Source organism: Cheilinus undulatus, linkage group 13, assembly GCF_018320785.1.
Source record: "Cheilinus undulatus linkage group 13, ASM1832078v1, whole genome shotgun sequence".
NCBI classification, from domain to species: domain Eukaryota; kingdom Metazoa; phylum Chordata; class Actinopteri; order Labriformes; family Labridae; genus Cheilinus; species Cheilinus undulatus.
The window spans coordinates 13,993,597-14,018,748 of NC_054877.1; the positions used below are offsets into that span (position 1 = coordinate 13,993,597).

General features: G+C 39.2%; 1 protein-coding gene across 13 annotated transcripts in view; it reads left to right on the plus strand.

Moving 5' to 3' along the window:
- Nucleotides 1-25,152, plus strand: part of LOC121520598 (receptor-type tyrosine-protein phosphatase mu-like) — a 284,435-nt gene that overhangs the window by 84,459 nt on the left and 174,824 nt on the right. For all 13 annotated transcript variants that reach the window (XM_041804124.1, XM_041804128.1, XM_041804125.1 and 10 more), the window contains exons 3-4: nucleotides 11,805-12,079; nucleotides 21,995-22,073. In XM_041804124.1, the coding sequence (XP_041660058.1) occupies nucleotides 11,805-12,079; nucleotides 21,995-22,073 (354 nt within the window). The remainder of the gene's footprint in view (nucleotides 1-11,804; nucleotides 12,080-21,994; nucleotides 22,074-25,152) is intronic.

Here is a 25,152-nt window from a genome sequence, read left to right on the forward strand (position 1 = left end):
CACCACAGCCTAACCTTTCCGACTGTAAATAAATACTATATGCAGCCTACCAGTTGCACACTGCACTTGAGACACTGGTTAGCTAGTTAACCTACCTATAACATGAGTTATTTATAGCAACAAGGAGGTCAAATGCTCCATCAATATCTTGGCAGGTGAGCATATTTGTTAAACTTTTAACATCACTTACAAAACTATAGAAGTTAAATCATCAAGGGCATAAATGAAAGGGAGTTCCAAAACTCTGTCATTGTCATGGTTCATCATGTGACCATGTTTCATATATCCGTTGCATGGGATGGGATTTTTCCTCATTAATCTACACTCAGTATCCCATTATGAAAAAGTGAATAAAGAATTTTAGATTTTTTTTTAGCAAATTTATTAAAAATAAAAACTGAAATATCCCATTTACATAAGTAAACAGACCCTTTGCAAAACACTTGAATTTTAGCTCAGGTTCCTCCCATTTCCCTGAATCTTTGATGAGATGTTTTTACACCTTGACTGGAGGCAACCTGTGGTCAGTTACATTGATTGGACATGATTTGGAAAGGCTCAGAGACAGGATTACAGAAAGGCACAGATCTGGGTAAGGCTGCAAAAAGTGTCTGAGGTACTGAAGGTTCCCAAGAGCACAGTGGCCTCCATAGTTCTCAAATGGACAAAGTTTGGCACAACCAGGACTCTGCCAAGAGCTGGTTACCCAGCCAAACTGAACCATCAGAGAAGAGGGGTCATAGTAAGAAAGGGGACCAAAAACCTAATGGTCACTCTGACTGAGCTCCAGAGATCCTGTGTGGAGATTGGACAAAACTCCAGAAGGACAACCATCACTGCAGCCCTGAACTGATAGGGCTTATGTTAGAGTGGCAAGACAGAAGCCTCTCCTCAATTTGAAACATATGAAAGCTCAGATATGCATTGTCAGCTGTGAGGCTTTCTATGGAGAGGTGTGTGCCTTTGTCCATATCCAGTTAATTTAATTTACCACAGGTGGGCTCCAGTCAAGATGTGGAAACATCTCGGCAAACACTGAGAGAAATGGCAGGAACCTGAGCTAAACCTGAATTGTTTTTGCAAAGGATCTGAATACTGATATCAACGTAATATTTCCGTTTTTTAGTTCTAATAAATGTACAAACATTTCTAAAGTTCTGTTTTCACTTTATCATGATGGGGTACTGAGTGTAGATTGATGCAAACAAAAGTGATTTTTTTTGACAGTAGTGTTAGGCTGCAACATAACAAAATTGAAAAAAGTGAGGGGTGTTGAATACTTTATGAATGCACTACACCTGAACTAATCACTTCACCAGCAGCCAATATACCGCCTTCCAGTACAATTAAACCACTCCAGTTACTAACCCAAACATATGCAGAAGCAGGTTGGGAGAAAAGTGAAAAACATCTTTTCCATCATGACAAGTGTTCAGTGCTGTTTTTGCTTTTTAATTAATAAAGAAATATGGTCCATATCTGATAAAACCGTGGCTATACTATTGCTTCATCCAAGCCAAATACTACACTGGCAGCAGCTGTAGCTGCCGTCTTTGGGTACACCCAAACCCTGCCTACAGCTTCCGCCTTGTTCTCTTCTGATGCTGATTTGTCTGGTCTGTTATCAGACCTAGCACAATCCTTCAGATTGGAATTTTGCTTGATGGATTTGCCTGGTAACAGACATGGGATCTGGCCAATCGATCAGCCATGCAAAGTTGAAATGAGTGCTCAGTTGATAAAGCAGGTGCCCATATACAGAGGTTGCAGTCCTCAACACATCGGCTGCAGGTTCAGATCTCTAGCCTTGCACGTGTTTCCAATATTTCCTTCCTTTCTGGGCTTCTCTTCAAAAAGTCCCCCAAAATCTTAGAATTGAAGGCAACACAACTTTGCAAAATTACTATGACAAAGGAAACAGAAACACGGTATAAGAGAGAACTAAAAAAAGATAATTAAACAACCAAAAGAAGCACAAAAGAGGGTAAAATTAAAAGACAAACATTGGCTTTAAAAAGGCCTCTTAGTCAGGCGAATTTATTGAATTTCACATGGCAGTCTATAGAGAAACAAAATTCTTCATACCACTTTTATGTGCAATAGTGCTTTCCCTAGACTTTGAATAGATTCTGACACACACAACGGGAACTAAACCACTAAACTAACGGGAGAAAATTTGTTTTGGCCATTACCAAATGTGAAGCATATTTTATAATCACCTATTTATTTGTAGCATTTGACAAGGACTGGTCAAACAATGTATTGTTAATGTGGTCTGGCGATCAATCCCCATTCAGACTGTGTTCTTGTAAATAATTTTCAGTATGTCCACTTATAATAGCTGTTATAAATGTCTATTTCAGCTGTGTGCCCTTCATTTTCTAAAGAAGAGCAACTTAAATGTATGTGGCATCTGCAGCAGGAAAACTTCATCTATTACTAATTCATTTTTCATTACCAGTCTCCATGTTCTCTGTGTTCAGCCATCATTGTAATGGAAGGTGAAGGTGGCCTACATTGGAATAATAATAAATCTGTTCCTCTGAATACCTTAGACAATAGCCGAGCCCTGGCCTTTACTGAGTTGCAGAGACGGGCCTTGAGAGCGCCGGGAGTTCTGTATTTTTAATTGGTCTTCAACATGCCATTGTGAAGGCAAAAGAGATAGAGAAAGTGAAGGAGAGGGAGAGAAAACACCCTTGTGCATCACTAGCACATTAGCACAGCACTAACACAGTGTCATTACAATTTGCTCTTAGTCTTGCTGGCTAATTAGCTTGTCATGGTGCAGCAGGTCCTGCAGAGTATGTGGTCATTAGGCTCAGAGAGCAGCGAAACTGAATGACGATCAATGTTTTCCTGTCATCTCCTTCACTTCTGTTAGACAGTGACAATGGCAGCACGATGAAGCGGCACTCTGTCACTCTGAAATACTGTCATCTCTGGTTTTATGGTGGTCAGTAATGAGGAAACCAAAGACTGTGTCCCCTTGTTGTGTTCAGGTTCACTGACCCATATCAAGACGATTTGTAGGCCTCAAATTTGGTGACAGGACTTGTACAGCCTGTTTTCTCCATCCTCCCTGGCTTTTAGGAGGACATACTGGATTATTTATGTGCATTTTTATAAAGCAATCATGCCAATTTAACAAGAGGTGTCTAGTTACAAAGGGTACCCACTGTTTTAATTATATTTTATGAACAGGTTCATAAAAATAAACACGTGGCGGGAGGGATCTGAGACTTCATCCCCTTTTAAGGGTTTACCCAACACCAGAAGTTTAAATGCACACTATGTCAATTCCTGGCAGGGGGCTCTCAATCAAAACAATAACAAAGATGGTCCGTAGGGACATGCTGCTCAGCTCAGTCCAGCTCTACCCAACATTTTGGTTTATTGATGAATGAAAATAGGAGAAAAGCTGTTAAAAAGTGGCCCTCCTGGTTAAGGCTGCAAGCTACTCTCAAAAATTATGGGACGTCATTCGGAGCTTTTTCTCCCCCTCATTAGGTGAAACGCGTCCATAAAACCAGAATGTCAGTTTACCGTTTAGTAAGTAGAACATATGAAGTGCCATTTTAATGAATAGTCCTTCATTCAAAATGAAAAAAGTAAGGAGCTGAGGTGGACGCCAAGCAGCAGGTCTTGTCTTGACTATCTGTTGAAGCCACAACAGCATGGGCTGCAATTTGCAACCAACGGCAGAGAATAATTGTGATCCATTGCAAGTAAACTGCACAAAACTTTGTGAGATTCCCACTTTATTACACCGTGCCATAACTACATGCAAGTTGCATTGCTAGCTGTCGGCACTGCATCCTTTAAAAAAAAAATTTTTCTCTGCCCTTTGAATTTCCGACATCCCTTGTAAATATTAAGACATCTACTGCTTTTATTTTGAATGTGGAAAAACAGAAGTGTGGCACTTCGTATTTTCACACAAGTCAAAGAATAACATTTGATACACAGATATGCTATTCAAGCACAACTATCTCAACTTTGTAAAATGAACTAACAAGCTCTGCAGAGGAAGGGCAGTAAAAGAAGGATGGAAATATTCCTGTCTGGCACTCTGGATGCCTTTTCATCTCAGCTATTCTTGTTCCACACATCTTAATTGCACAAAAACATTGGTATTGTTACTGTTTGGAATGTTGGCAATATTTTTTGCAATTTAGACCATGTGCAGGAGTTTGCCTGCAATTTTTGATGAACTCACTCCTCTTCTATGCACCAGCCAAGTGAAATAGATGTATTTTTTCATAGCTTTTATACTTTCAATCATTAAAATAAAAGTGACTGTAGAGGTTAAGAACACATTGCATGGAGAAATATCAAAAAATGATGAGCAGTAACAGAAATGATCAAAGAATGGGGCGTTTCTGAGTGAGTGTTTGTCTCTGTGCACCCCATGTGACTAGGTTCAAATATAGTCCATGGGTCTTTTCTTCACATCACTCCCAAGTTTTTGTCTCTAGCAATTGTCTTATTCACTATACAAGCCCAGAATATTTGTTTTCAAATTGTCAAAGTATTACACATTTTGACAACCTTACAATTATAAAGAGCTATGCTGCTTAATAATCTCCTGTGCGTCACTGTCACAGTGTGTCTGTGTAGAAATGAAGAGTAAACAGCCTGTTTGAATGATAGAGAAAATCACTGGTTGCAGCCTCTTTGTCTTTGTAACATGAGCTCCAACTGAACAATTCATCAGCTGATTATTAGGGCTGCTTTGAATCACGCTCAGGTTTGCTGACGCCTCAGAGGGAAAAACAAAAATGTTGTGGACACCTGAACAGATGGCTGGGTGTTATTAAAGAGACCTCAGAGCCCTTGTATAGAGACACCTGAATGAGATCAGACCAAAACATGTCTCAAAGTCGACTCCTGCCCTTCTGAATGTACTTTAAAAGACTTTATACACAGCTTTAAAGGAAATTAGCCTCATCATTTGTACCAGACACAACTGAGAGTGAATAATAACATTTAAAAGCTCTGGGAGAACAGCAGTGTGATGTTCACTATCATGATGGAGGGATCATGCTGTATAAGATCATCTAAAATACAGGAAAGTCACAATCATGAATGGATAATGACAGTTTAAAAGTGGTTTTAAATACAGTTAAGGAGATATTATAAAGGGATTTTCATTATAAAGATTAGAATACTTGTAGTACACAGACACATTGAAAGAACCACAAACTTACATGTGGAGCTGCAAGAAATGTCCAATATACATACATGACTATAAACATTCCCAGTGCTGAAACAGTTCTGTGCATTTTTATCACTGCTCAGATTTCATAGTATTTCTAATCCCTGTGTGAATATGCAATGTTTGTTAACATGATACACAAACACAGGCTAGGACAAACAGGATATTGTGGTCATACATTAATGGAGTGATGTCAGAGTGTGGAGACAAGAGAAGCTGCACAGGTAAAAACAGAGGAACTAAATAACAAGTGCATGCTCCCTTTGAACTGCAAAAAGACTTGAAACTTAATGATCTGCTTAGGGAAGTTAAATGAGTTGGAGGCAGACACATCTGGCTGCAGATGCTTTGATTAACTTACAAATGTGGTTGACTTTGGTAAATATTTACTGCTTAAATTCATTATGTTGTGTCGTTAAATGCATTACATCGATTTATCTAGTGTTGTGCATGCTGTGTGTGACTGATTTTTGTATGTCTGAAACTTTCTTATAAGTACTGCAGCCTTAACCTGACATACCAGACAGGCTGTTTCACATACTGCATGGGATATGTTTCACTTACACCTGGGAAACCTCCCATTAAAAGCATTTGGGAAGGGCAGGACTTTTCAAAAATTTCCAGAAGGTGATTGGACTAACATTTTGTCCGTCACATTAATTATGGGATAATCAGAGCTATAAGACAAAATGTGGCAGTAGGCATGCACAGCTTCAGTAAGTAACATGAGCTCGGCAGACAGGTGCTGTCAGAGGTTATGAACAGTAGAGCTTGTTTTTGAATAAATTTCATACCAAGGCTGGTTGGCAGGTGTACAAAAATATCTGTCTCCGAAGAAAAGCTTTCAATGTGGCTTTGTACTCTTGGTTTAATGAAGAGATGCGGCCTAATTCTGATAAAAATGGTAAGATACTATGGCTACGTCCAAGCTTAATGCTACACTGGCAGCAGCCATTGCTCCCAGGTTCCAGTACAACTAAACCCCACCAGAACCTACCTCCTCGTTCTACTTAAATGATACTGATTGGTCTGGTCCATTATCAGATTGGGCACGGTCATTTCTTATTGGAGCTTTGCAAGATGGATTTTCCTGATGACAGGCATGGATCTGGCCAATCAATCAGCTGTACAATGTTAAATTTTTCCACCTTGTCAAAAAAAAGGCTGTGTGCTCAGTTGGTAGAGCAGGCACCCATTACAGTGGCTGCAGTCTTCTGCTGGAGCTTTGCAAGATGGTTTTGCCTGAGACACCTAAAAAGCAGGAGGATTATCTGCTTTTTAAGTTTATTGCAGCTTGTTGTGGCCATGACACTTTTGAAAAAGAGACGTTTAATCTTAATGAGGTTTCTCCAGGGATTCATTTCATAGAGCAGGTTTAGTGCAAACCTTGAGTCTGTTAACCCTGAAATGAGAGAACTTCAGATTTCCGTTACAGAGTAGGGGAAAATTAAACACTAGAATGAAGGATGAGTCAGGCCTGTTTTACAGGAAGAAGAAACTTGAGCTCTAAGTAAGTTGCTGTGGTAACTGAGTCTGTGAAACTAACCTGGTCAGGAGCAGGTTTTTCTTTAATCAACTAGTTTGCCTAAGACACTTGGGGGAGTCCATGGTCAAGTTCTTTGGTCTGATGAGACCAAAATGTTGCTTTTTAGTAATCATTAAGCACCACACATCACCACAAACACACCATCTTCCCTTTGAAGCACGGTGGTGGCAGCATAATGCTGCGGGGATGCTTCTCAGCAGCTGACCCTGGTAAGCTTGTAAAGGTAGAGGGTAAAATGAATGTGGCAAAATATAGGAAAATCCAGGAGGTCAATCTTATTAGGTGTGCAAGAGAACTATGGCCTGGGCAAACATTTGTTTTCTAGTTAGATAATGATCCAAAGCATACAGCAAAAGCTACACAGAAATGGTTTAATATGTATCTACTAAATGCTGACTTGAAGGTGGTGAAAATTTCTGCTGTCATTTATTTTATCTTACATATTTTTGTTTAATTGACATCACTTTGTAGAAATCTCTTTTCACTTTGACATAGGTTTTTTTTTTTGGACCAAAAAAGCCAAATTGTATTGATCATGATTGATCTATAAAATCAATAAAAGGCTAAAACATCCAAGGGCTATTCTTAGGCACTGTAAGTAGAGCATGATGTCTCTGATGTGTTTTTTTTAGTTTATAGGTAATTATGACTTCATGTTCAGGCACAGACCCTAATGAAATAGACCCTTAAGACTCTTTAAGATAACAACTTGCTACTACTAGACAAACAAAGCGGAGGAGGCTGACTCTGTCATTACAACTCACTGCTCCTCCTCCTGCTGCTCCTCTGCTCCCTCTCCTCCCTGTTTCATTGTGTAAACATGACAGAACCCCCCACTCGTTATCTGAAGCTGGAGACAGATGGAATTGGTGAGCGTTACAAGTGCAGCACAACAAAACAAGTGGGCAAGCTCGAGTCATTGATGGAGCAAATAGGCTTTTGTGAGAGGCTGTTTGGTTGACACACTTGAGGACCGAGCTCGCTGACTTAGTTGTTGTTATTAATCCCTTTTTTTTAGTACCATATCACCAGATGTTACAATTAATGACATGGATTCACATCCTCTGTGTTTCAGCCCTGTCTCACAAGCAGTGGAGCAGGGCTTTTTTTCCCCTCTAACAGGTTGTTTGTTTCACCTCCAAGCAAAAATGTGCGTTCCAGTCATTACCACACTTCCAAAAAAGATGTATCTCAACATAAAACAGAGTCTCTTTGGCTGTGCCTCAAATGCTGTTACGATTTGTGCCTTCTCATTACCAAGCCAAGCTAAATAGGATGATGACAAATAGAATGTGTTCTGCATCTCCTTGAGAGTTTGCCAACATAATAATTCTCACTTGTGTTTTATTGGCAAGAGGGGAGCAGATTAGATTAACCTTTAATATTGAACCAAAGCGATAAAATCTAAATGGGTCTTGGTTGGCAAATAGATTTTAACTTATTGATTTCTCATAATTTTCCTCCTCTCTGTCATTGAGGGGGGTAACACTTGTCTCAAATATCCAGCATTTGTGGGATTACTCTCTTTTTCTCTTTGTATTTTGTGTAATGATAATGATTGGAGTGTTTCAATCAGTCCTAAGATAAGAGCATTTTCTCATTAGCGCTGCAATTCTCAGTGCTAATAGGAAAGGTCCCTGCACAGTCATTTACCTGCCCACTGCATGCTCTTATAAGATTAAGCCTTTTATTTAGTTACTTTTAAACCTCAGAACTTGATTGCGGGGCACAATTTGTTTCTTGTCTAGAAGATCTTTCTATTATGTCGATAACTGCCTTCCTCTCTACACAAACACTTCTAATTTATTTTCCATTAGACCTGGTTTAAAAAAGTTTTTAAATGCATAGGGTAGCCTTCATATTTCTAATAACTCATCATGCAATGTTGCTGCAGGTGATTCATGAAAGTCTTTTAGTTGTAATAGAATACCACATCGGTCTTTGGCACCTTTCTTCAAACGTACATTAAATAAATTGGTAGTTCACCCTTATATTACTTGTGACAATTTAAGGCTCAGTGCAGTCAAGGCTAAAACGTAAACACGAAGTTTGAAGATGAATGAATTCCTGAAATTTGCCTTAAGGTGTCACAGGAGTTATCATAAAATCTGGACTATAAGACACACCATTATACTGCATATAGTCCAGGACAAATTGGAGCATCTCCTATGGACATGAAGGTTTAAAGTGCCTTTTTTCTGTGAGGATTTTGATTGTTTCAATGAAGTATATGGGAACAATCATCTACTAAATGTACCGTGTACTAACCCACAGCTTGTGACTCGTTTGACTCAAGTTGCATTGCCCAACTCTACTAATAACTTCTTATCTTAAATTGGAGAGTCTTTCAAATCAATCCAGCTCACTGAAGGTTTATATAAGCATAAACCACTTGTTTTTATAAATGCAGGATCATGAACTATTAAGCTTTTAAATGTGATGCCGTAGCCGTATATGCACAGGCTGCAGACATTGATGCGCTAGTTGCAGGGATCAATTTTTTGTTTTAAGATATAAAAGCAAAAGGGAGACTGGAAACATTGGGAGAGAAAGTGGGAGGAATAAATGCATCAAACCCCGTTACCAGTGTGTTGAGTACACTGTTAGACATTTCAAAGGGTTTTTATGATATTTTACTACATTATACTACAGCCTCCGCACTTGGGCGCCCCCTTCACCCACCAAGCAAAACTGGCGCCCAGTTACAGCCATGTTTTGATTTTTATCAGGACTGCACAGCGGTGCAGGGGTTAGCACTGTTGCTTCACAGCAATAAAGTTCCTGGTTTGCTGCCTTGTCAGGGCCTCTCTGTGCAAAGATTGCATGTTATCCCATGTCATTCTTGGGTTTTGTTCCTCCAACCACCAGACATACTAATTAGGTTAATTGGTGACTCTAAATTGGCCGTTGGTGTGAGTGTGCCTGGTTGTTTGTCTCTGTATGTCAGCCCTGAGATTGACTGGTCTATAAACTAAACAAGCTAACAACATGTGGCACAGATATTGTTTAATCATGATTATCTTGTTTTTATGAATGTAGGAAGGTGAAATTTAGATTGAAGTTCAAACTTGGATTAATCGCCCAAATTTTAAAAGTGTATTTTGCACGCCAAACATCATGTAAACTTCTCAGATTCAGATTCAGGCAGCCCTGGTGAGCTATTGGAGTTACATGTTGTGGAACACCCAGGAACAGTTTTTAACCTTTTGCCTCTTTTAGAAAATTATGTTTTTTAAATCCACTTAAAATTTGACTTGAATTGTGATGTTTCACAACTACATGTGAAATATGGGACCTAATTAAAGATGATTTAAAGTTGTAACTTGATAAAACAAGGGTTTCGATGCTCTTGTCTTCTGTTTGAGTCACAGAAATCTTAGAGTTAAATGTCAGCATCTACATGCTAACATGCCGACAATGAAGCTGTACAATTCTTAATTGTTTTTAGAGTTCAATATTTAAGAAAAAGAAAACAAGATAAGAAGGATATTAGATGTAAGCAATTTTAGCAAGGTGCATTTGTTTCTTTCCTGCTCATCTCATTTTTGTATTTCTATACTGCCCTGATAAATAAGGCATTTTGACTTAACTCATCTCCAAGTGAGTGAAGAATAATGTTTTAGTTTAGTGTGTTAGCATGCCAAACTGGCATACTAGACAGACAATTTCACATATACATGGGATACATTACATATCCATCACCTCATATATGATATTTGGGAAGGGCAGGACCTTTAAATAAATATTGGAGAGTGATTGGACTAGCATTCTGTCTGTCACATACATTATGCACAACCACACAGAGTAAACTATATAACATGAGCTCGACAGGCAGCCATTATCGTCATGAACTATCAAACTCAGGCCAAAGCTAGTCAGAAGAGAAAAAACATCTTTTTCACCAAGAAAGGCTTTCAGTTCATCTGTTCTTCTATCTGTAAAGAAATGTGTCCAGGTCTGATAAAACTGTCTGTTTAGCTACATCTGAGCTAATCGCTTCACAGGTTGCCATTGTTTACCAGCAGCAGTACCACCAAACCCCACCTATAACTACCACCTTGTTCTCCTCAAAGGATGCTCATTGGTCTGTTTATTGTCAGATCAGGTAAAAATGCTTCACACTGAAGCTCTGCGAGTTGGATCTGCCTGATGTCAGACATGGAATTTGGCTGTTAGCCATGCTATTAGCATGCTAACATTAGATAAAAACTTTAAAATTAAAGTAGCAGCTGGAGTTGCTGAGAATTACCTGATGACGTAAACCAGTGGTTCCTAACCTTTTTTCCTTGAAACCCCCCAACTTGCGTCAAAGAGAAGCTAAACCCCCCCCCCCAAGACCCCAAAGAGTGACACTGCTGTTGGAAATCAACACTGATTTTAACTCTGTCATTGGTAAAACCATAACCCTTGAAATACTTTGTATGAACTATTTAATAAGTGTTATAATTGTAGTTAATATGTGCAAATCTAACTTTGACAACCTTAGAGTGGACAAGATCTTTGCTGACTCCAGACTGGGAGCCTGTGTCCTAAACAAACATCTACGTTATTTGGTATTTTGTTAGCATTAGCATCATATGCTTAGGTGTACACTTCCTTCTGGTGATGATACATCTAATATATCACTAATATTACAAAGTCTCTGGTGTAAAAACTCTTAATACCTGTTTTATTTTATTTTCCTAATTTTTCTGGTGATTTTATTTCTTCTTTAGTGAAGCTTCTTCCTCACTGTGTTCATGTTTTACTACTGCACATATTCAAAATCATAGCTTTATGTTTTATTCTGTGTTTTAATGTGCTGTTTTATTTATTGCCAAACACTATTTGTGTTTTGGAGCGTGCTATGTGAAAGTTTATTTTGGTATTATAATGCTATCATAAAGTTTGCTGTGCTGCTGAATACATGAAATAAACATGATAAAGGCTGGTTGAAGACTTTTACTACCAGTATAAGTTTCCCTGACACTGTTTGAACCACTGGTTGGATAAAGAAAATGCTCAGCTCATTGAATAAACTTTTTTTTTTCTTCACTGCAGGTTCAGCCTACATGATGGTGAACACATCAGGACGCTTTGCCGGGCAGAAGGCCTTACTGCTTACACCACAGCTACGGGAGAATGACACCCATTGTGTCACCTTCCACTACTACATCGGAGGCAGAGACAACAGCCACCCCGGCCACCTCAATGTGTATATCAAAGAAAACAACAGTCCCATGGGGATGCCTGTTTGGAACGTGTCGGGCCCAGCCTCTCGCTCCTGGGGACAGATGGAGCTGGCCATCAGCACCTACTGGCCCAACTTCTACCAGGTGAGGAAGAGTGGTCTGAGTCCAGCTCTCTGAAGGATAATGTGTCATTATAAAACTAGGTTGCTCATTGTAGGCACCCTTTGTAGTCACGCCACCGTCATTAAAGCCTGGTGACTGGGTGGAGCAAGACGTATTTATTATTTGAGAAGGTCCAAAAATCTCACAATGGCCCATTCAAAACACCTATGATTATTGATTTGTGGAGCTACCTCGGTATCCATGGTAATCTGCTCTCTTTCCACTCCACCCGAGCCAGTTCTCTTTTTCCTATTCTGAAAACTCATTTTCACTTACCAATGCACATGACTGCTGGCCGGGGCAAGGTGATTTCACACTCGCCTGGCTATTAGTCTTCACTGGGCTTGTTCCACAAGTCCACCAAATGTTAATTGATGCAGAGAGACCCCGTAACCTCCCAATGGGAGACAGTCCCCCGGTGAATTATTTCATTACGGCCTGGCAGAGCTGGTCCACGGTGGAGCTGAGGGGAGCCCTCCCTCCTGCTCATCATAGCCAACCTGATAACTTAGTTAACAAGGGACACCACTGAGCTGCTCACTGCTGAATGAAGATAGGAGCTTTAATGAGACACGCAGACAAAAGAAAGAAAGAAAAGAGGGAAAGGACAGATTGAGCTGCTGAAAAACACTAATAGTCACTGCTCGCTGTTGATAAGAGAGTGACCCCAGTGTGACACAAGGATGCACAGGCAGATTGGCCAAATGTTTTTAGTTTAAGCTAAAGGCATTTGGATATTGATGGGGGTGAATGTCATAAATGCAAAGCTTATTGTATGTGGATGTAGGGTAGCAACAATACAAGAATTTAACTCAAACAGTATCAGTGCTATTTTGATACCTCAGGAACAGAAATAGAGCTACTATATCAGGTATTATCTTCTTTTTATTTGCCAAAAATTGCATTCAAACTCCCATAAACTGTCTAAATTACAAAAAAATCATAATTTTTATGTTATTTAGATTGTTAGCAGGTTTTTTCTTGTAATTTCTGTGACTTACTTTGCTTCTGCTTGCCTGAAATGGAATAGATATTTAGTTTTTTTTTTATACTGTTGTTCATCGAATTAATAAATATGCCTTATGTCCACTTAGTTAAGGCGACAGATCCATACATTCCTGTGAGATTCCATCTGATATCTGATGTGCCCGCCAAACTGCCTTTCCATGATATTAGTCCAGAATGTTCTTCGAGTTCATTTGAAAATTAATCACTCTAGAGAGACTTTACAACACTTTGCTTGCTTAGCAAACAGGCTGCAGACTAGCTAACAGGTGTTTTTTTTTCAGTTTAGTTGCTGATGTTGTTGTCCATTGAGTTCGTATGATTAAAAAAGAATTGTTGCTCTAGTTTTCCACTTTGTTAATCTGTGTCATGGTATTCTGCTAAAATGTGGCTATAAATTATATAGTTGCAAGTATATATTTGTCAGCTTGTTATGACACACCGTCAAAATAATCAATTTAATATGAAATGCAGCAGGATTTATAAGTTAATACGAAGTGCAGTCGTATCATCTTGGCAGTTGAACTATTTTTATACATTCAAGTGAAAAGTTAAAAGACGTGATTAGTTCTGGTTTAACATACAATGGCACATTTGAAAGGCTTAATGAGTTAGCTTAGCTTAGCTCCATACATCTTTCTTCACATAAAAGAGATGTGTGAGCATCTTTTATTTCTCAAAACATGCCACATTCCTCACAGGCCAACTACCTTACTTATTTTGTGACATGTCAATCCTGTTTCTGTCATTCTTCTTTTTGTAATATTTATTACCTCCACCAAGGAGGTTATGTGATCGGGTGGGTTTGTTCGTTTGTTAGCTTGTTTGTTTGTTTGATTGTTTGTTTGTCTGTTTGTTAGCAACATAACTCAAAAAGTCATGGACGGATTTTCATGACATTTTCAGGAAATGTCAGAAATGGCATAAGGAAGAACTGATTAGATTTTGGGATCCGGATAACCGTCTGGATCCAGGAATTTTTTAAAGGATTCTTTACTACTGGGAGATAGGGCTAATGGCAGAGCTCTGCGCTGTTACCACTTTACACCAGGAGATGGTGGACATGAGTAACTTCAATCCCAGCAGCATGTTTTTTGGTGTCTTTCTGTTCAAAGTTTTGGAGTTTATAGAGTTTGAAAGACACACATTCAGTGGAGAAGACGAGTCGGAGCATAACAGAGAAAAAGACAGCGGATTGTAGCGACAATACTCATAATGCTGGGAGGAATAGAGGAATATCCACCCTCTGCCATGACTTTCAGTCGTCTGGTGAGATGCTGCAGATACTGCACTCAATATCCTTTAATAGCATTATGTTAGCCTCTCATTTTTTGAGAAGGTAGGCAAAGTTGGAACCATTTTTGCAGTTTGCTGATATTTCAACATAAATGAGGAAAACTAGAGCAGACTGTTACTGAACTGAACTTCTATGGTATTACCAAGTATTCATATTTGTACTAATTATTGGTGAGAACCCAAATGTGAGTACTTGTACTTAGTCTGAAAAAAGTGTTATCGGTGCATCCTTCATTTATTATCCAGGAAGACCATGGATAAAGTTGGAAACAGGATTTGAGAATGGGAAATGACATTTGTGAAAGAAGCTGCAAGTCAGACTTCCACCCTTGCCCCTACAGTACATACACCAGCTGTTCTCAAGTGGTGGGTCTGAATCCAAAAGTGGGTCGCAAATGATCTCCTGGCAAAAAAAAAAAAGCTGCAAAAAGTATGGATGTATGGATGCCCTAATCTGCCACAAATCCATACTTTTTATGTTGCTTGGTATTCTCCTGGTTACAAGTACATTTGAGTAATATTCTTAAGGTTTTGACTCATTTAATTGTTTTATTGGGATCAAAAAGCTGGTTTTCGCAAGATAGTAAGATAATTCTTCAAGAAAGAACCAACATTTTCATAATATCTCAGTCAAAGGCAGTAAAAATGAAGTGTATGCATGCATTAAATTGTGTTCTGTTCCATATTCAGTCCAAACATCAACATTTCCATTAAATTAGTTTAAGAAATTAAAGTTTTGTTTTTTTTTATTTGCGTCACAACTTCTCATGAAGAGGCCGTGGTGGGTCCTGATACCTGACCAGTTGAGAACCACTGAGCTAGACCTTTTGCGCCCATGTCTTGGTCTTTCTTCTAACACATTAATTACCCAAAGTTAAAAAGAGGACAAACTGTGAGGACAAAAAAGAAGATTCCATAATTTTTTTTGTTTTTGTCATTTTAACTTTTAGTTTTAATGCTTAACATAGCATTCACTTAATGTTTGCTGTCACTTGACTGGTGCAGTTAATTTTTGTATGTAAAAAAAAATGACTCAAACTAAATGTAAGAGAGTGCACTTCTGTGCATTGGGCACCAGCATGCCTTTTTCTGTATATTTACACTTATACAGATATCAGGCACTCAAGTAATAGTATATACACAACATGGTATGGAAAAGTAGCAAAGTAACAAATGTTAAAAAAAAAACCTCCTGGATTCATCCTAAACATGTGCTTGTTTGACTAAATGTGATGCAGACTACAAGGCTAGATGACATTCATTATGAATCTGTCAAGAAATTAGAAAAAAAAACATTTCTCTTTGCTTGGTTGTGAATAATTTTACTTCAATTTTCTGCAAACAAAATGCCCCTTTAAACTACACAGAGATTTTCCTGAATTCAAAGTAAAGATCAGTGATTGTTAAACATTTCTAAATGCTGCTCTCAGTACATTACAGCAAATCTCGGCACACATTGTGAGCATTTAGGCCCAAAATGGCACGTAATGCTTCCAGTGTGTTCAGGGAAATTCCCAGCATCTGTTGCCTTTCAAACCCCAGTGGAAGGTCGCCTGTCTCTTGTTTGTAATTGTTTCAGGCTCAAACTGACAACACGGGTAAATCAGAGGATGCTAATGATCTTAGCAACACTCTCAGTCAAGAGAAGAGAGACCAATGCTTGAAATTGTCACTAATTAACAACATGGCACTAATTATAGGTGTCTTTAATTGCATAGAAACCTACGCAATTGTCAAAGGGAAGCCACCTGATACTTGGAAATTATTTTTTAATTACCGGTAAGGCTTTTAGTCATCATGAGCCTTTCAGCTTTTTGATAATTACTCTTCTGTCAGACCGTCCCTAAAACTTTTAATTGAGATTGTCAGGCTTTTTGAAAACTGCTCGCTTTTAGCTAATATAATGCACAGTCTGACTATGTTCTGTACTCAAAGTATATGCTCTGTGCATACAGTATGACCTCATTATGTATCCTTATATGCAGCAGTGCACCAATAAGAGAAAAACCTAAATGTCCTCATCTATCTTGATTCCAATACAGTAGAAAGTATGGCAGAGCTAATCAATCCTGCTGTAATGTAGTACTTAACAAAGTCCCTGAGGGATAGCCTGAGCGGTGATGTAGACATTGAATGTCGGGTTCACTGTCTGTCTCTGACAAATGAGAATGGTGAACTTTCCTGTGACATCAACAGCTTTAGTCCCATGTGAATATTTTCACTCCCTGGGTCAGGCCCAATTATGCACTGCACTATCATTGATGTTGGAATCAATTATATCACAGCTATTAGGCAGGCTGACTGATGTCTGTTGCACAAACAAAGGATTTCAATTAGAGAGTGGGGGCTAGTTCATTTGTCTGGTGGCGATATATGGAGTGGTTGGCCTTTTAATTTCCTTTAAATTAGCCTGTAATGAGGCCATAATTGGCACCCAAGACATTCACTTTCATATTTCATGAGACAAAAAAAGAAATTTATAATTAGACAGCCTTATCTGAAGGCATCCTGCCTCCCAGATGACAATGGTAACTATCTCCGCCTCCACATTCCTCGGCTACAAAAGGAATCTCAGAGATGTATGTGTGAGCAGCCGTGCTACGACGAGCAGGACACATGTTTCAGAGTGACACCATATACAGAACATACCCATTAATACAGCATATACGTTCGCTGGACGATTTAAGCTTATATTTAGGGAATAAGGCATGCAAAACATGTGTGGACTGTGAGTGTGGTGTAATCGGTCTCTGCACCACACCCTGGGTTTGGGAAGGCACTGGCATTCTGTTTCCCTTTTTATCACAGAGCAGACCAGCGAGCGCATAACTCCAGCATTCTGCAGGGACACGCCCTCTGTCAGGGCTTAGGGCCATTTGTTTTGCAGGAGTACTCAATCCCTTAAATAGGGTCATGTTAGTGTTACACAGCACAGTTGTACTTTATTTCGGATTTTCTTTTGGCAGAGAGCAACAAACATGTCAGCTAAGTAACACTAGACTCAACAACTGTGAGTGCAACTGCACCTTCTCATGAACCAGATACTACTTAGGTTTTCACTGGCATCTTACTGTGCAGATTCTTCAGTTGGTTTTACTTTTATTCACCCATAAATTATTTAGTTTGTTCCTTAGTTCTAAGTTATAGAGACTCTTGTGTATATTACACTGAAGGCTGTCTGTGAATCCAAAGAAATATCCAAAGAAAAAAAGACTAAAATAGTAGGACAAGCTCCTCCTAGATTTAAGTAATTTCTTTTTTAAAAGTTTCTTGAAGAGATGATTTTAATTTAGTTGATTTTAAACAGGATTCCCCTCACAAAGCATATAATTATTAAAGATTTAAATAGTTATTTTAGATACTGCCAGCATCTTACAGGTTGAACTCTTTAAACAAGACTTAAAGCAACCAAACCAAGCAAATATTAGTTTGGATCCATTCTGACACACATTCTATTGGGCTTGAACAGCAACAGATGCAGTGACTTTTGACACATATTACTAAACTAAGATCAAAATAATTTTAACTTAATAATAAGTACTGCAAGTTTTGCATTCACCCTCTAAAATGACTATATTTGTTGGTTTTCTATGTCACAGCTTGAGATGTGTTGTCCAGCTTAGATCAACGATTGTGATAACCTGACACGCCAGATGGATTTTTGTCACACATCCATCTGGAAGAACTCTCATACACAGTGTTTGGGATAGGGCAGAGGCTTTGAAAAAAAAACTTTGAGGGTGATTGGATGAATGTTCTGTCTGTCACATCTTTACGGGCCAACCACAGCAACAAAACGTGACGTAGCCGCCAGAGGTGTCAAAAGTATTCACATTTTTTACTCAGGTAGAAGTATAGTAACTAGGGTTTAAAAAGACTTCTGTTGAAGTTGAAGTATCAACTCAAGTAAAAGTGTAAAAGTACTGGTTTCAAAACTACTTTAAGTATAAAAGTAAAAGTAATTTAAGGGGGAAAAAATAACATTAAGGACAAAAGCTTGGGCCACGCCACAGGGGCCTATAGCACTACCCCACCTCCCCAAAAAAACATTTTTCTAAAGGCCATGATGACTGTAATGTTATATTAAAATGTTAATGTTAAGAAATTTGGGATGCACCTGTTTCAGCCGCATTTATGCCCATTGAAAATGAACGCATTTTAGTTCAATGCAAATACATTCGAGAACCATATATGTATACTACTGAGCATACCAACCTCCTCGCTGGTGCTTGGTTGGGACATTTTGCTCAAGTTCTCTTGAGTCTCTGCCACAGACATCATCGTACTAGGCTACATATGTCTGCTATTTCCTTGCTGCAGTGTGACATGATTTGTGTCATGTACAAACCAATAGGGTGTCGGAATGGTAATATGTTTATACGTCTCATCTAACCACAATCAAATTCACTCTATCCGGATTTATCTGGATAGGTTTTTTTTGAGGGTGGGGAGAGGGTTGTGTTTTTTTGAACGATGACAAGCTAGAATGAAAATAAGCTGAAATGAAATAGGAGTAACGAGGCTATTTTTAAAATGTAAGAAGTAGAAAGTACAGATAATTGCGTGAAAATGTAAATAGTGGAAGTAAAAAGTCAGCAGAAAAATAATTACTCCAGTAAAGTATAGATACCCAAAATTTCTACTTAAGTAAGGTAATGAAGTATTTGTACTTAGTTACTTGACACCTCTGATAGCTGCTACCGAGGAGTAAATCCATAGAGAACTGCATAACACAAACCATAGCGACTATAGACATGTCAGTACACGACTTTTGTCATTTTTGCAAAGAAAACAACTCACTGCTGTTCTTTGTTCTTCTTTTAATGAAGAAATGTCGTCAAGTTCTGATAAAACTGTCGCTTTAGCAGCATCCACGCTAATGTCTTCCACCATATCTTCACTGGCCTCTTGTTGCTGCTTGCTTACACCACAACCCTGCTGCACCTGAAAGTACTGCCCCTTGTTGCTGATTGGTCCTGTCACTCTCTGACCGGGCCCAAACGGTTCAGACAGGAGCTTTGCAAGATGAATTCGCCAGTGAGAAATACATAAACGGGCATATCGATTAGCTTTGTAAGGTTACGATTGTGACGAAATGAGTCAAAACTTGCGATAAGCCACCAAGCCACTCTGTGAAAGACTGTCATTTCACACTACTGCAACTGGAGCCTCTTTGGAGCTTTGCCTTTATTTGATAGGAAAGCTAAAGAGATGCAGGAAATATGGAGAGAGAGAGTCAAGGAAAACATGCACCGAACAGCGCCATGATCAGGAATCAACCCTGCAACAAATCTTTTGAGGACTGTAGCCTCTGCACAGGGCCACCTGCTCCTCTAGCTGTGCTAAACTGTTGCCCATCACTCACTTTAAGGTGATTTAATTTTTATCTTACTGCACAATCTCTGTAAGAAGGCAGTACTGCACATCCACTAATGTGCACATTCCAGTGCATGCACATAGATTAACAGTCCCAGATTCTGCTCTGTTTTCACCCTCTCTCTCAATGAATTTCTACTTTTTCTCAATCTTTATCATCACATTAATGCGTAACATTGGCCTGTATGACTCCTGAATGATTTTTTCACCAATTCTCTTTCATACAGATACTGGCATGCATATTTGTTTCTTTCAGTGTTGTGCCAGCGCAGTCCCAATCACTGTTGCACATATAAACACAAAAACACTTTGCTATCTCATTCTTGATATCGCATAAAGATATCTACTGAAAACAATTATTTTTCAATGACAAATTTAGCTTGTATCATCCTTATTTTTTTACTGTGAATTGCACAGCAGATGGAGGGGACAATAGTGTCTATCAGGCCAAAAACTTTTTAGTGTAAAAGGTTTATTCAGGGGGTGCAGATGGCCCAATTGTTAGGTCATGTCTCAAATGTGGATTGCCTGGATTTAAGTCTGGCCTGTGGCTCCTTCCCTGCATGTCCTTCCCCACTCACTCATCCCTGTTTCCAACTCTACTGTGCCCTTCTCTAAACAAAAGTATGGCAAACCAATAATAAATCTTTTAGAAATAAATTTAATTATTTCCACAATTCACAGCATGATTTTATCAGATGAAATACTCTGCTTGGAACAAAGATTTGTTCCAGGGCACTGTGTGCCTTTCAAAACATGATTTCCATTGCCTTTTACACATTAATCTGTTTGCAGTGCTCTATAACCAGCTGTAGGTGACTTGACAAACTGAATGGCAGGCAACAGTGTAAGTTGACTTGATTCGAGCAGCTCAGCGATTGGCTCAGTTTACACAGCTGCAACTTTCCCTGCACTGGCCTCTTTCAGCCACGAATCTTTGTTTTGACCCAGGCTTTACAGTCAATCGAAACTATTAAAATGCACAGTTCAGATTAGTTTTATGATGTTATTATTTAGTGCGTAAAAATGGTTATTCCTTCTTGATTTGGGTTTGGGATAAAAGCTAAAGTTTTGCCTTGTTGAAACTAGTGCTACAGGATTTGGTTACAACATGCAACTGCAATTGTCCTGAAAAATGTTGCAATTGGCACAGCCTGAAATCGTGATTGGGATTGCAATTAGATTAATTCCTCAGCACTTCTGCAAACCAACAATTACACTGCAGTAAATGAAAAGTAAAGTTGTGGGTGGGTCAAGAGCCATTTTCAGTTGATTGTGAAGATGTGCCTGATGAAATAAATTCTGTTGAAATTCTAGGAAGTGTTTTTAAAACATGTTTTTCCCCCTTCTCACATCATTTGTACCTTCTGAGACACAAACTGCACTGTTTTTTTTATTTAAGAAAAATCTATCTTGTTAAAAATATTAAAAACTTGAGGTCCTGATTTTTTTTCTTAGTGGGTAATGGGGGTGCTGGGACTAGAGCAGTTGAGAACCATTGATTCTGACTGATCCATCAATGCGATATTTGTTTATTGATGGATTGTATTTTTTGAGTGTGGTTTACTGTTTGCATTTGGCACCTATCAAGTGTAATTCTCACAGGACATACTGGTCAGTTTGACCCCTTTTTTGGGAAACCCACTAGCATGGAAGCTGGACTGTACGCTCCTGCAGACAGCGCCACTTGTCCTGCATAACTTAGCTGATTTTAATGCAGACTGACACAAACACAGATGCCATAGTAAATGTATGCTGTAGTTAGACAATTTTAGATCAAAGCACTTCAGGCAGAGGAACACAAGGTGTTAAGTCACAAAATAGTGCTAACAAACTGTGGCTCCTGACAGTTTGCCGAATTATTTTAAGTATAGACGGACATATGGAGAAAGAGAAACAAACTATCCTTTAATTATTGATGTGATAGTAAGTCTGTCACCCCTCATACACCATGTGCTTGTCACAGACAGTGTGCTAATCATCTCAAGGCTCAAACTTAATTTAACACTTGCATGTCATCACACCTATCGACCATGACTTATTGTGGAAATAATGTCAGTGGCCCGCAGCTGTGTGGACCAGCTGCAGTCCCCGCCAAGAGCAGATCGCATTAGCAGGAAGCGGGACTTTTCTGTGCACACAGATAGCCTCACTCAAGTGCCATTTGAAGACATGTGCCCATTTATCACTGGTGTTATGAGTCTCCTCTCTCCTCCCCAGATTGTGTTTGAAGCCGTAACCTCGGGGCAGCGTGGCTTGCTGGCCATCAAAGACATCGTGGTCCAGGGCCACCAGTGCAGTAAGTCCTTTTTTACCTTCACCATAAAAGAAAATCATCAAAGCACCATTGTCCTTTCCATGACACTCTCCCAAATACCTGTATCGTTGTCCTATTCAAGGCCTCCCAGTCAAACAAAAGGCCTTCAAAGATGTTACTACAGTCAATCCAAAGTGTAAACCTCCCTCCTCTTGGCTCCCTGAAGATTTATGAGCACTCAGTTGTCATGCTGAAGTGCGCTCAGGATTTAATGTTGGAGTGTTAAATCTATCCTTTGAGAGATTGGAAAATAGTGCAAAAAAATGAGGACAAAAACAAATACCGCCATCACACCATGCTGCGAATGGATTCTGCCGTACTCCCCCTCCCTTAAGGATATTCAGCAAAGCATCTCATCTCTCAGATGTTCCTCTGCAGAATTTAAGTAGAAGCTCTTCAGACTGCACGGCGGAGCTAATGAACATGTAATCACTCGCATATTTAGATTTTTCTGCTTCAGCTTCAGGAGGCTGCTGCTGTGGGAATACAAGGACAAGGGCTCTTCAGGATTCCTCATTGCTATGCTTTTGAGTACTTACAGTCATGTTAGTCCATATGGCACTCCTTAAGTTTATACTGAGAGCTTTTCACACTCTCGTGTCTAAGTCTAAATCAATATCACAAGAGTTTTCATCAATTGATTTATACTTTACTTCTGCCTCTCATCGCTGAAGTATCAGGCTCTGATTGTTAGACGCTAATGACCTGGTTACTGTCTGAAAGCAGGTGAATTCCTACAAATGTTATGTCGATAACATGGATTTATGTAGCGATAGGTGTTGCATATAAATGTATTGGAGTAAATCAATGAGGCCTCAAGACGTGATCAATGTTTAAATGCGTAAAAGTGTGAGAGGATCAATAACCCACTCAGAGGCAATCGGGCTTCTTTGAGTGATAAGCAAAGTGATCAGAGCGACTCCTCAGTGGAGCACAGCCAATTCATTTTCTATTTATACGACCATGTGGAATATCTGGCACAAAGGTGTGATTATGCCGCTGGGTGGTCTGCCTCGCCTTCCATCATTAAAGAAGACATAAGCGACGAGAAAAATAGATTTGTCTTATTTGGCAGCGGATGGATTGATGGGACAAAGTTATAAAGGAGGTGCAGTTCAAAGACGAGGTTATAAAATATTAAGCAGAAGTGAAAGTCTTGATGATGAAAGTGATAGAATTAGCTTTTGCCAAGTCTTTAGAGATTTGGATGTTTCGAATCAAGGTCGCTCTGCTGAATTGCCCTATTTTTCTATGCAGAATAGCGGTACTAATCAAAAATGTTCTACATAAGTTGCTTTCTGTAGACTATCCCAGTCAGTGAGCGTGCTGATAATGAGCGCGGTTTGAAAGGAGAGTAATGCCTTTGCGAGAATCCTCTGAATCAATGAAACAATACAGTAAAGAGAAAGCAGAAAACTGGGTTGGTGGTAGAAGTGAGATCGGCCTCCGGTGTCTCATTTTAAGGATTTAGGTGGGAAGTTCCTCACAAAAGCGATGCTGGCCTCTGGCACTGAGTGGTGTAAAGTAGAGCAATAAAGAAGCAGAATCCATTCAAGCTGACTCCTCTCAGTTCTACAATTTTACAGATACAAGGGTTACAAAGTGGGAACAGTGAAATGGAAAGACATAGAAGCAGTGAAGGCTGATGCATTGTCCTCCAGGGGGACAGTTTCTCAAAGATGGACTGGGATAAGTCCTACTTTGTTGGCTTGATGCTGACATGAATAGCTATTTACAGGCTAAAAGAATTAGCATCATGATTTTGGTGATATTGACACAAAGACACAAACTGCTTTACTTTTAGATAATTCCTGAAGTTATGAGATACTAAGTTTGTTTTAGCAGCTCTACAGTCTGTAACACTACTGCTGTATCATTTGTCAAAATCAGAGTCCTGTGGGCTAAATGAATTCAGTCCAAATGATTAGCAAGTCAAGAGGTTATGGATGACATCTGTCACTCATTGACTGTATGCAAAATCACACTCTATTCACTATGTGGTTGTTTTGATAATGCATTGTTGCAGATTTAAGATCTGTTTTGGGCATTCAGATATCAATTGACGACACTTCAGCAGATATGTCTGTATTGGAAGTTAGCAATACTTGTTCATTGGCCTGCTGATATCGGGACTTACTTGTCCGTGTCTTATGCAAAAAATAGCCCATACATCATTTCCGTGGCTCTTTTACCATGGCTTGGTATCCCTGCATGGAGAGTGCAGTGAAGCCTCTGGTAATACAAAAGAATGGGGGATATTGAGCAACAAGCTAAGAGGCTAGTGGTTCCATCATAATGGCTTTTCTTTCTCTTATTTTGTTGTTCGCGTGCCTATTCTGGTTGAAATGACACACATTTTTTAAAAAATGTTCTCGGTTTTAAGAGCTGGCTCATTTTGTAAGTGACGTGCACCTACTCCTGGTAGGATGGAAATAAATGAAGCAAGGCTTTTGTTCACAAGTGCGATACAGCAGATCATCTTAGGTGACGGGCTGGTATTCAATGCTCCCCAGTATACATGGCTTCTGCATAGTCCAGTCCAACTAAAGGCATCCTAGACCAGTCTTGGTGCGCTCAAACAATACGTTAAAGTCCCACTTGATAACCAAATGCCCAAACTGGATATAAATCCTTGTTAATGCATTGTGTCTATTTAGTTAACTATACAGTGTTTATGTCAATTTATAGTGCTGTCTATATTCTGAGTGAGCATTGTTACACCCTGTTTGTATTGTATCCCACGGTGCATTTAGAAAAGTAGTTTAAAACCATCGATCACCATCCTGGCATTTAGAAAGTTTTCAGACCCCTTTACTCACTAGCTACTCTAGATTCCACAAAAAAACTAAAAAATCTTTAATAAGTCATTCAAAGTATGTTTTGTCTCATCTTTATTGTAAAAAAGGAGGGCTTAGTCCCAATACTTCATTTTTACCAGCTGTCCCTGCATAGACAGTTTGATTCTTTATAGTCTTAATGCCAAATACTACTCTGGCAAACCAGTTATGGGTATTTCAGGGAACTTGAGCTCAGCTTTAATCTCATGGAACTATTTTACACC